The sequence below is a fragment of the Cyphomyrmex costatus genome, unplaced genomic scaffold (assembly GCF_001594065.2).
Source record: "Cyphomyrmex costatus isolate MS0001 unplaced genomic scaffold, Ccosl1.0 scaffold733, whole genome shotgun sequence".
Taxonomy (NCBI): domain Eukaryota; kingdom Metazoa; phylum Arthropoda; class Insecta; order Hymenoptera; family Formicidae; genus Cyphomyrmex; species Cyphomyrmex costatus.
This window is the reverse complement of record NW_017280304.1, coordinates 15,562-27,463: the sequence shown is the minus strand read 5'-3', so window position 1 is coordinate 27,463 and position 11,902 is coordinate 15,562. Positions and strand designations below refer to the sequence as shown.

Here is an 11,902-nt window from a genome sequence, read left to right as displayed (position 1 = left end):
CTCTCTCTCTCTCCTCTCTCTCTCTCTCTCTCTCTCTCTCTCTGCAGAGAAAATAATTATTTTGCTGTATCAAATTATTATAAATCAATTATTCGTTGTTTTTTTTTGTAGTTGATTTCAGGACATATTTATGGTATTAAAACTTTCTGAATGATATTGATTGATAGTTTATTTTGACTGATTGTTTGATTGATACTTTTAATTGGTATTGTATAACCAAAATATTCTTAAAGAATATCATTTTTGTTAGTTATTATATATATTGTGAAAGTTATTGGATAGTAGAGTAGATTTATATGTCCTTTTTGGATATGTACAGCAATTAATTTAGGTTAATAACAAACATAATAAGACAGGAAGAGGAAAGAATGAGAAGAAAAGACAATCTTTTGTTATTCGATTACTAACACTTCACTGATATCGATTTGTTCGATATATCACATCTGATCTATGCTTTTTCTATCTTTTTTTATCGTAACAAAATGATTATTGCTTCAAAAAGTAGCGTACAATATAAACGAGAAATTGATTTCGATATTATGAAATTATCACGATTATCGGTTCTCTATCAACAGAAAGATCTCGAGCAAAGCGAGTTCATTCATCGGTATAATCGGTCGCTAATAGGTCTCGCTAAATTTTCCTCGTTCAATATCAAATTGATCGCGCATTTTAAATTATAAATTCTAATACATTCCAAAAACCCTTTAATTAATTTACGATGTTTCTTAATCGATGAATTGTTCTTCGTAGGATCTTCGTCAATCGGAGCCTTCATCTAGAGAACATCAAGTTCTATGGCTTCGACATGGATTACACATTAGCGGGTAATTATTTCAATATATCCCTCATTTTACTCTAGAAAAGAAAAGTCGAGATAAACGAGACTGTATTATATGAAACATTTCAGAATACAAGTCGCCACAGTATGAGCAACTGGGCTTCAATCTTCTCAAGGATCGTTTAGTATCCCTAGGATATCCACAGGAAATCAAGGCCTTTGAATATGATCCCAGCTTTCCCGTTCGTGGATTATGGTTCGACACTTTACACGGAAACCTTTTGAAAGTGGACGCTTACGGGAACATTTTAGTCTGTGTCCACGGCTTCGAGTTCTTGAAGCAGTAAGGAATAAAAATAACATATATTTTTCTTGCACAGCAAATATTTTCTTTATTGCTCTTTCTGTACTTGGTTTATTTTATTTCAGTTCTCAGGTCTACGAGCTTTATCCAAATAAATTTCTACAGTTAGACGAATCTAGAGTTTATGTGCTCAATACCTTGTTCAATCTACCGGAGACCTATTTGCTGGCATGTCTGATAGACTTTTTCACGAATTCGCCGCAATATACCAGAGAAAAAACCGGAGTCAAAGAAGGTGAGCTCACCATGAGCTTCAAAAGCATATTTCAGGATGTCAGAAACGCGGTAGATTGGATCCACCTTCATGGTGATCTTAAATCGAAGACTATCGAGAACTTAGACGAATATGTAAAGAAGGATGAAAGGTTGCCTATGTTCCTTACGAGAATCCGAGAGAGCGGAGCAAAACTGTTTTTATTAACTAACAGTGATTACGTTTTCACGGACAAAATTATGACTTACTTGTTCGATTTTCCACACGGTGCACGGGTATGTTTTCTCTTATTCACTGTCAACATTCTTCAAATTAATTGTTTTAAGTAAATTAGCAATTGTATATTTATACTATGTGAGAGTTAATATATAATTTGAAAAAATCCACAAAATTGGAAACTAATTGTAAATTTATATATTATGATACTGATAAAGTTTTAATCTTTTATTCATATTTTTAACTTAGAATTTATATATTTTATATAAAAAATTTTTTTATTGAAATTTCTTCAAATTTCTGTATTAAAAAAATAATTTCTCTCACTTATTAAGTGCGAAAAATATACTCATAAAATTACTCATGATGAAACATATTCTTATAAAATACTAGGTATAAATAAATTTTTGATACATTGTTTTCATTTTAGCCTGATGAACCACATAGAAATTGGAAAACCTACTTCGACACAATTGTGGTAGACGCCAGAAAGCCGTTGTTTTTTGGAGAAGGGACAATTTTACGACAAGTAGATACAAAAACAGGTGCTTTAAAACTTGGTACACACAAAGGACCACTTCACACAGGTAATAAGAAATATTAAGTAATAAATGGTAATTTAGTACATTAAAAAATTCTTTCTCTCTTGCTTAGTTTTATACAAGTGAGATTTTTAATCATTGGTTTTGTTTAAAATAGGAGAAGTGTATTCAGGAGGCTCGTGCGACGTATTTACAGAGTTAATTGGCGCAAAAGGAAAAGATGTGTTATACGTTGGTGACCACATATTTGGCGATATTTTAAAGAGCAAGAAGATAAGGGGATGGAGGACATTTTTAATAGTCCCAGAATTGGTTCAAGAGTTACACGTTTGGACTGACAAGTGTCAATTGTTTGCCGAATTACAAAACCTGGACGTTATGCTCGGAGAAATGTACAAGTGAGTAGTATGTGATCGCAATAATAAATACGTTGTATAAAACTTGAAATATGCTTTTATTAACGTCGCATCAATTACCTTGTTTAGAAATTTAGACAGTAGTACAAAGGAAAAGCCAGATATTTCTAAATTGCGTGCGTCTATAAGGGATGTCACGCATAAAATGGACTTAGCTTACGGTATGATGGGCTCCCTTTTTCGCAGCGGAAGCAGACAAACGTTTTTCAGTAGTCAAGTCGTGAGGTACGCCGATTTATATGCGGCAACCTTCTTAAATTTGATTTACTATCCTTTTTCATATATGTTCAGAGCACCTGCTATGTTGGTAAGTTGTATGCTGTACTTGGATATATGATTTATCCAAGTTGTATCTTATTCATGTGAGACAGTCATGTTTCTTATCACATTTTCAGATGCCTCATGAAAGTACAGTGGCACATGAACAAAGATTTGTTATGGAAACGCCAATGATAAGTCGTTCAAGAACATTTAAACTGGCAGACGAGGAAGAAGAACATAATCGGCCTTCTTCTGTAAGTATTTCTAAGAACATCATGATTATAAGGAAGGACTCCGTTTACCTACGAAACGATTGCCTACAACTTTGTTTGCACACAATGATGTTATATATAGTTTATTACACACATGACAACATTGCTTGTAGCACGTATTGCAAATGAAGGTGTAGGCAATAGCTTTGTAGGTCAAGAATCCTCAATCATGATAACTAGATATCATAACTAGATATTCATTGATCAACGTGGAAGTATGTCTCAATAATGTATTTTCTCTTTTTTCATTTAGAAAAATTTGTATGTAGACCATTTCAATAATCAAATTCCACATGCGAGACCAGAAACGCCACGTAATGTTACACATACACACGATGAAGATTGTAGCGATGAAGATAGTGATTCGCAGAAACAAGCTAATCAATTGAGAGTATCTACAAGAAACGTAAATTGCAATTAAAATCGTATTTTATAATACTCAATGCTATTTTTTATCTTGTATAATTGATAATTGAAATTGACTGAAAAACGAATTGATTAATGTATAATACATAGAAGTTTGTTTCAAGGAATCATGTAGCATATGACGCGTTTTAGCTACGTTAATAATATTTAGTCTTAAAAAGTATATACATATATATGATAATTTATATTTTTTAAATGATGTCGATACAAAAAAGATGAAACTTGGCAATATTTGTATTGATCAATTGCTCAGGAGAGCATATTTATAATATTATACTTTTGTAGTTGGTACATTATTATGTAATATTTAGCGCACAAATGTCCATATTATGAAATATTTAGATCTTAAATTACACATAACACATGTAACAGATTTTATTAGTATATTGTATATGTTGTATATTAATTTTACATGAGATATATATATATATATATATATTAAGGCTGAGAAATATTAGATATATTTGAAGTTTTGAGTAGAAAACATCAACGATATATATTAAATTTATTGTAAAATTGAGTATCAGTCATTTTTATATGCAATGTAAACTTACAGTGAAAAAAATAATTGAAATGATAGAAGTTGAACAAGCAACAAACTCTAGATGAATTGTGCAATTTAGGTTAGGTGTACAGAACAAATATAAAATATAATCTTATACAATCATTCTTCGAATTAATAATAATTACATAAGTATTCGATAGATAATAATTTTAATTAATTAGATAAAAATAAAATTAACAATAATTCTTATTCACAAGAGATCCAACAAATTATTAGAAAATATTAGATAAATCTTTACACTGGAAAAAATAAGACAATATTTGACTTATTGTGTACAATCAAATTGTAGGATGCATTGTAAATTGTCATAAAATAGAATAGAAAAAAATCGAATGCAATGTTGATCCGTTAGTATCAAATTAACAACATATATACAAAATAATAAAAAATTTATTCCACAATTAAGATATTCATTGATTACGCTTTTGAGGTATTTCTTCAATTATACCAGAAGGTTTGCGGGTTATCGCCGTGTCTTTCTTCGTTATTGATGCCAACGTTTCGTGAACCATACCGTTGACTTCATCAGATAGATACTAGTATCAGCGCAACCCTCGCCCTGATGAAGTGAACGGTATGGTTCACGAAACGTTGGCATCAATAATGAAGAAAGACACGGCGATAACCCGCAAACCTTCTGGTATAATTGAAGATATTTCATTTGTACAGCTTATAAAATTTATTTATATTTCTTTGCAGGAAAATTTGTTACTGTACATTAACAGTAATATATTATAATTTGTGTAATATGTATTAAATCAGAAACGCCTTAATATTGAAATTTTACTAATTTTTAACGTATTTATATTTGTTAATTTGTCTTGCCTTTCTTAGTTCATAATACAATTGCTCATAATGTAGAGAGATTAAAAAAAGGATTAATCTTTTAATTGCAATTTTATTTATCCTCTTTTTAATTCTTTTTCATGAACCACGGTTATAGTAAGTAAAAAATTTATACAATTTTACATTTGTTTTTAGGAGTCTTATGCAGGAATTAAACATTTACCAATATCATGTTATTTAAAGTTTATTAAAAAATTACATAATTTTATTTTGATTAAATCATAACAAATAAATTTCTCTTTTATTTCTTATAGATTTCTTTTAAATATTTGAATATTTTTGCAAATCTCACTAGAAGACATCTTTTATATATTATATTTTATTATAAAAATTGTGTTATTGATACTGTACATTTATAGCTGTGTACTAACATCCTTAAAAATAACAAGAATTTCCTAAAATGATAGAATTACCAATATTACAGATTAAAGTATTCTGAATTAGTGCATATTGTAAAATCTTTGTACACAAGTACGCATTTAAAAAATGAAAATCTGTTTATCTGACAAAAAAAGGACAAAAGTTAAAAAATTGCATTCAGTATCTCTAAAACTAGGTCCACAATCTCGCTTTAAGAGACCTCATGCCATAAAGCCATGAGAAATTGACCAATCATAGTTGAATGCGAAAAAAATAATCTACTGTGATTGGTCAATTTCTTACGGCTTTACGGCTTAGGGCCTCTTAAAGCAAGATTGTGGGCCTAATATAACTTCTTTCCGATTTTTTCGTTAAATTAATCTCCTTGTATCTTTTTTATGCGTAATTTAATTGTGTAAAAAGAATTTATAATCTATACAGTCAAATCAGAAAACTTTTTAATTTATAAGCCTGATACTTTCATTACTTTAGGATCTCTTTAAATAAAGAATTAAACAAACAAAAGAAATTACACTATCTTCTTTAATATTTATTTACAATAAAGTATTAAACGAAAATAAATTATGATTAAAACATTAATAGCATTCACATAAATAAATCTGCCAAATATTCCTCAAATTCTTGTTCTCTTGTCTTTTCTACGTCTTCAGCTGATTTCTCTTTCCAGATATTTGATTCATTTGTATCAGTATTCTCATTGCTTTGTACTTCAGCTGAACTGAAATCTGTCTCAGCTTTATTATTTGATTCTGGATTACTGGAAACAGTAGGGACATCATTGATACTTTTGGAATTTGTGCCCAAACGCTTCAAAGATTTCTTCCTTTTCACCTCCCGTTTTTGTGATCGATAATTAAGTTTTACCGAACATTCTGGGCAAAGTCCTTCACATAAAAAAAATTGTTTTGTACAGAACAGTTTTATACGTACAGAATAGACCTACATTTATCTTAACATACTTAATTTTACTAGTGCATTCTTCTTCTCGCCGTGTTCTTCATAACCAAAATTAAGCTCCCAAGAACGCAAACCTTCCTTCTCTTTGCATGTTTTACTGCCACACTCAAACTGTCCTTTCCCAACTATTACTTCCTTCTCAGTTCTCCATCTCAAGGCAATCTGTATATGTCATATAAATTAATAATGTTAATTAACTTACTTAAAAAATAACTTTTTATAATTAATTTAAAAATCAATATATGAATATAAATAACAACATTTCATACCTTATTATATTTATAATATGTAAGATCACATATGCAATATTCCTTGAACAATTTGTCGTAATATTTCTTAGCTAATCTGCTACCCCATGTATCTGGGATATCCTTTTCTTGGTCCCAGAGAAACTTGTGATTCTCTCGGATAACATCGTAATCAGTTTTGTCTTGGGACCTCGAAACGTCAAGTGCTGCTTGTTATAAAGTTTATCAAATTATAACTTTTATGTGCTACTAATTAATAATAAATCCATTGCAAGGAAATGCTGTAAACTATGCTATTTTAAAAAATATAACAGCTCATTGTCATTGTACTCCATTTTCTATGCTAAGAAAACAAAATGAATATAATGAAAGTGCTTAAATTTTCAATCAAATTGCGCGTTTACTGTCCAGTATATCCTACTAATTACTTAATAAGAAAAGTCATAACATATGGGTTTAAACAATATTCATCATTCAATTTAATAAAAACATATTCAAAGAAAAATGATTTAAGTAATTAAGTATACAAATATGAATATATAGAATAAAAATTTTAAAGAGCTATGATTTCGGAAAGAAATATTCACAAACTTGATCATATTGTATTTTTACATTAATGGTATGATTAAAACATATATGATGGTTAAATTTTGATCAAATATTTTTAGAAATACTCTTGGTATATTATACTGCTGGAGCAAACAAAAATATATAAAATTGGAAATGTTTACAGAAAGTGGAGTCATTAAAAACGAGGACTCCAAGGTATAAATGACAAAAAAGGAAGTGTCATTGCCTAACAATAACAAAACTTTTTTTCTATTATAACCGTAACTATAAAACAAAAAAATCAACATACGTGTCTCGCTTGAACGATGATACAGATTTCCCATAAATTGTCAGGTAGTCATTTATGAGTTTCTTGTGCCTGTCGTATGCTGATAAGTTTGCGTAAGCTGGAAACATCGTCGAATCTCTTCGCCTTCCACGCGATGTAAATCACTTTTCAGCTGGCAGCAATCAGCTCATCCCAGGCGATGGGCGAACTCAACAGTTGAGTAAGCACTCGCTGTTAATGGTATATTCTTTTAGATCTAAAATTCTGATTGGATGATCTAAAAGAAAACACCAATAACAGCGAGTGCTCACTCAATTGTTGAGTCCGCTGAACGCGTCCAATGCCAGGGTAGGATCTATAATAAAAGACCCGACTGGCCAATACAGATTTCGTCAAATTCTTGTAAGTGAGAGGAGTATACTATACGGACCTCTTTTACACCGAGCACTTGATACGCGTATTAATTAGTAATTTTCTATTAAATGATCTTAATTTCAACAATGTATTTAAAGAATAATGTATTAAATTAGTAAAATATGCATCAAAATAATTAATTAAATACACATATCATGTATGTTTACACATAACGCTGAAATTAAGATAATTTAATAGTACTCATATCAATTGCACGATGTAAACTAGGCCATAGTCTCGTTAAGTCTCACTCTTTCGCGCATGTGTATCATTGCAAGAATGGATGGATGTTGCGCCAAATTTTGCAATAATTCATCTACATAAAAAAGATATATGAAAATATTTTTATGACGGGTTCACACTTTGACGGAAAAGCGGAAAGCGGAAAAGTAGTAGCCAATCAGAACTCGCGCTGGTAGTCGACTTTCTATTAGTTTTGTACTATACTACCCTAAGGATAATGATTACTGTTACGAAAGGTGTGTATGTATGTACATACGGGCTTCCACCACTGCTTTATCTACCACAATAGGTGTTTTAAGCCTTAAGCCGTAAGAAATTAACTAAAATTAATTACAGTCGAATTCGAGGAGAATAATCGATTATGATTCATCCATTTCTTATGCTCAAGACTTAAAAGTAGATCCGGAGTAACTGTCATTATATACAGTTGTAGACATATCAAGAGATTAGAATGAGCGATTGTCAAATAAAAACCTGTATAAATAATTATCGAACAAAAGAATCTAGAATTATACATTTCCACCGCTTCCCAAAAAAGTCAGCGTTATTATCAGAATGGAAGAAAGCTTGTGGGAGACAAGATGTCAATGTTAAAAATGGTATATGTATGAATCAATATATGGTAATTATACAGAATAAGTCCCGCAGCTCAAAAATCAATAAAATTAGGCTTATTCGACGCGTTTTTGAATGAAACAAAAGAATCTAGCGGAAATAAGCGTCGCTCGGTCCTACGAACCGAGATATTAAACGTTAAAATTGATGGCTTCAGGTTAGGAAATCTGTCATGTAGTTGGAAATCTGTCACCGTCTTACACACGCGCATGCGTTTAGTCACTGTTCCGTACAATAGAGTGCACAAAATTTAAAATCAAATTAAAAAACGAAGTAATTACTTCGTGTTTTAATTTGATTTTAAATTTTGTGCATTCTATTGTGCGAAACAGTTACTAAACGCATCAAACAAGCCTAATTTCATTGATTTTTGAGCTACAGGACCTATTCTGTATAATTTAGTAATTACCCAATTATATTCTTAATTATATATATCACATACAATGAAAGTAAAATGTTCTATGTATGTAGGACGCATCTGTTCCTCCCATTTTGAGTCAACTGCATACAAAGAGTACCAGTTAGACCAATTACCAAAGAAAAGAAGATTAAAACATAATGCAGTACCCACACTGAATTTAGAATTATCATTCAATGAAGGTATACAAGTATAAGTTTCTTCAATAATTAAGAGAATGTATTATTATTACTATTATTATATATGATTTTTATTGGCTACTGTACCACATTATACAATATATTAATAATTTATTCATTATTTCAGATCTGGATAAATCTGCAATAGTATCAGATACTGTGATGAATACAGTAAAGTCTAAAGAGCAGATAGAAGCTTTAACCTCAAGACATTCATTAAATTTGAACGAGCAAATTACACCACATAGTGATCATAGTAACTCTCGTAAGAATAATTATATTTAGCAGTGGAAATTGATCAGTGGGCGCTCAATGATTCTTTAATGGTTGATTTTTACTTTTTGTCTTTCATTGAATTTAAGAGCGGTATTCATAATTCGTTCTTATTTTAGGACTATTTTAAGAAATGTCTTAGGACCTCTTACTAACTCTGGTAATCAATATATAGTTAAGTCAATGATCATAATTATCAATGAGAAAACTAAAATTTGTCTCGGAAGAAAGAGGAGACTTTTTGACACATTAAACGATTAAACTGTTGACATTTCTACGAATTGATCATTAATTAATTTAACTAGAAGTTGGTAAAAGAAATCCTTAAGCCAATCAGAGAGCTAATTCAGCCCTTTGATTGACTTATAACATCTTAAAACTGTACTTAGGATAGTCTTAAATACAGGAATCAGCTATAACTACCAGTATAGAAGTATAGAAATCAATCATATTAAAGACACAATGCACTTTTTACTGAAATCATTAGACACTAGTACAGTTTAAGTATAAACACTAGATTTTTTCAATCAAAAATAATACTAAAGCTCGGGTGCATTCCGTTTCATGCATGATACGCATAATGTATTCTTGTTGCCCACCAAATGTTGAACAACAAAGGACAATTGATGCATTAAGCGCATTATGTGCGAAATGAAATGCACTTCTCGTTGTACGTTAAGGTGCTGTCACATGGAGCGAAAATTACAACGGAACGGAACAGTGAGACCAATCAGAACTCTGCAATCATTATTCTGCTTTCCTTTCTACGATTATGATTGGTCTCATTGTTCCGTTCCATGTGACACCACTCTTATGCGTAGCAAGAAATGAAGCGATAGCTAATTAGACTGATCTGGAAAAATTTAATTAGTCATTAAGAATAAACAATCAAATTATGATTATTTGTAAATTTGTAATAGCTTGGAAGAAGACTATAAAATCGTAGACATTACCCCAGGAGGTTTGGTAAATGAAAAAGGCCAGAATATAGATTTTCTAATCTATAATAAAGTTGCAATGAGAAGAGCAAATTCTCTGGGTATGTTAAGTTAGTATCCCAACTATAGTACTCAGGAGTTCTGATTAGAGTTCCCACTTCCTTTTGACGAGACGAAGAGTTCCCTATAGTTAATAACAAGAGTTCCGCTCAATAAACATTTTTTTTACATTTTTAAAAAATGGGGTGCTAACTTTTTATCGAATTTCGAGGTGGAATAGTTCTGAGCGGCTTAATAGCTTCAATTTGCGATTGCCTAGAGTTCCTAATGTAAAACAAATTTCCGAATAATTAAAAAAAAATTAAAAATTTTTGAAAAATTAATTTTTAGATACAATAGTTCTGATGATAATTCCTGCTTCTTTTTGACGATACGAAGAGTTCTCTATGATTTTTAATGACATATGCTCTTAATAATTATTTTTTAATAACTTTTTAAAAATGGGGTGCTAACTTTTTAACGAAATTCAAGGTCGCATAGTTCTGATCAGCTTAACAGAACTATTGTGAATACCTAGAGTTCTTGAAACATAAAAAACATTTTTGAAATATAATAAAGTTTAAAAAATATAGTGGAAACCTTTGAAAATTTTTTTGAGAGTACCGAGTAGTTCTGAGTAGCGTTTCTTACAGTTCTCGACGAGTTCTATAGAAAACTGTAAGATGAAAAAGCGATTGGACCAACGGTTTGCAAGATACAGCAACATTTATCAGAAGATCAACAGTTTTTAGAGTATATCTCAGAAACCGTTGGTCCAATCGCTTTGAACCCTGATACTTTTCGATAGAACTCGCCGAGAACTGTCCAGAACTCCGAACAGAACTGCTCAGTACTCCCAAAAAATTTTCCGGCGTGGGACTTAGAAAAAAATTTTTGGTCAAAAATTTTTTGGGAGTACCGAGTAGTTCTGATCGGAGTTCTGAACAGTTCTCGGCGAATTCTGTCGAAAAGTATGAGGGTTCAAAGCGATTGGACCAACGGTTTCCGAGATATACTCTAAAAATTGTTGATCTTCTGATAAATGTCGCTGTATCTTGCAAACCGTTGGTCCAATCGCTTTTTCACCTTACAGTTTTCGATAGAACTCGTCGAGAACTATAAGAAACGCTACTCAGAACTACTCGGTACTCTCAAAAAATTTTCCGACGTGGAACTTCGAAAAAAATTTGAAGTAAAAATTTTTTGGGAGTACCGAGTAGTTCTGAGTAGCGTTTCTTATAGTTCTCGACGAGTTCTATCGAAAACTGTAAGGTGAAAAAGCGATTGGACCAACGGTTTGCAAGATACAGCAATATTTGTCCAAAGATAAACAATTTTTAGAGTATATTTCAGAAACCGTTGGTCCAATCGCTTTGAACCCTGATACTTTCCGACAGAACTCGTCGAGGACCGTCCAGAACTCCGATCAGAACTACTCGGTACTCCCAAAAAATTT

At 31.2% G+C, this 11,902-nt stretch overlaps 3 protein-coding genes across 8 annotated transcripts in view; 2 read left to right on the top strand and 1 right to left on the bottom strand.

The window, feature by feature from the left end:
• The window catches only part of Nt5b (5' nucleotidase B), a 22,886-nt gene extending 19,384 nt beyond the window's left edge, over positions 1-3,502 (top strand). For all 5 annotated transcript variants that reach the window (XM_018548568.1, XM_018548570.1, XM_018548571.1 and 2 more), the window contains 8 exons: positions 754-827; positions 911-1,124; positions 1,211-1,634; positions 2,006-2,162; positions 2,275-2,515; positions 2,603-2,840; positions 2,929-3,048; positions 3,320-3,502. In XM_018548568.1, the coding sequence (XP_018404070.1) occupies positions 754-827; positions 911-1,124; positions 1,211-1,634; positions 2,006-2,162; positions 2,275-2,515; positions 2,603-2,840; positions 2,929-3,048; positions 3,320-3,487 (1,636 nt within the window). In that variant the 3' untranslated portion in view covers positions 3,488-3,502. The remainder of the gene's footprint in view (positions 1-753; positions 828-910; positions 1,125-1,210; positions 1,635-2,005; positions 2,163-2,274; positions 2,516-2,602; positions 2,841-2,928; positions 3,049-3,319) is intronic.
• Positions 3,503-5,859: 2,357 nt separating this feature from the next.
• On the bottom strand, positions 5,860-7,525 carry LOC108780774 (protein FRA10AC1). 2 transcript variants are annotated; one of them, XM_018548586.1, is made up of 4 exons: positions 7,349-7,525; positions 6,511-6,679; positions 6,244-6,403; positions 5,860-6,168 (listed from the first exon to the last, which is right to left on the bottom strand). In XM_018548586.1, the coding sequence occupies exons 1-4, from the start codon at positions 7,453-7,455 to the stop codon at positions 5,870-5,872; spliced, it is 735 nt and encodes a 244-aa protein (XP_018404088.1). In that variant the 5' UTR covers positions 7,456-7,525; the 3' UTR covers positions 5,860-5,869. The 2 variants fall into 2 exon arrangements, with proteins under 2 accessions (XP_018404088.1, XP_018404089.1); XM_018548587.1 differs by having other exon boundaries at positions 6,511-6,695; positions 7,349-7,450.
• Positions 7,526-8,395: 870 nt separating this feature from the next.
• The window catches only part of LOC108780760 (zinc finger protein 41-like), a 5,919-nt gene continuing 2,412 nt past the window's right edge, over positions 8,396-11,902 (top strand). The window contains exons 1-3 of the mRNA XM_018548566.1: positions 8,396-8,583; positions 9,071-9,199; positions 9,324-9,461. Coding sequence (XP_018404068.1) covers positions 8,436-8,583; positions 9,071-9,199; positions 9,324-9,461 — 415 coding nt within the window. The 5' untranslated portion in view covers positions 8,396-8,435. The remainder of the gene's footprint in view (positions 8,584-9,070; positions 9,200-9,323; positions 9,462-11,902) is intronic.

Excerpts from the sequence above, each read along its gene's own strand:
- LOC108780774 (XM_018548586.1), bottom strand. The coding sequence starts at position 7,455 with ATGTTTCCAGCTTACGCAAACTTATCAGCATACGACAGGCACAAGAAA. Across the intron at positions 6,680-7,348 it reads TCATCGTTCAAGCGAGACAC|GTCCCAAGACAAAACTGATT; the intron begins GTATGTTGATTT and ends TGACGTTTCGAG. Across the intron at positions 6,169-6,243 it reads GAATGCACTAGTAAAATTAA|GACTTTGCCCAGAATGTTCG; the intron begins GTATGTTAAGAT and ends TTTTATGTGAAG.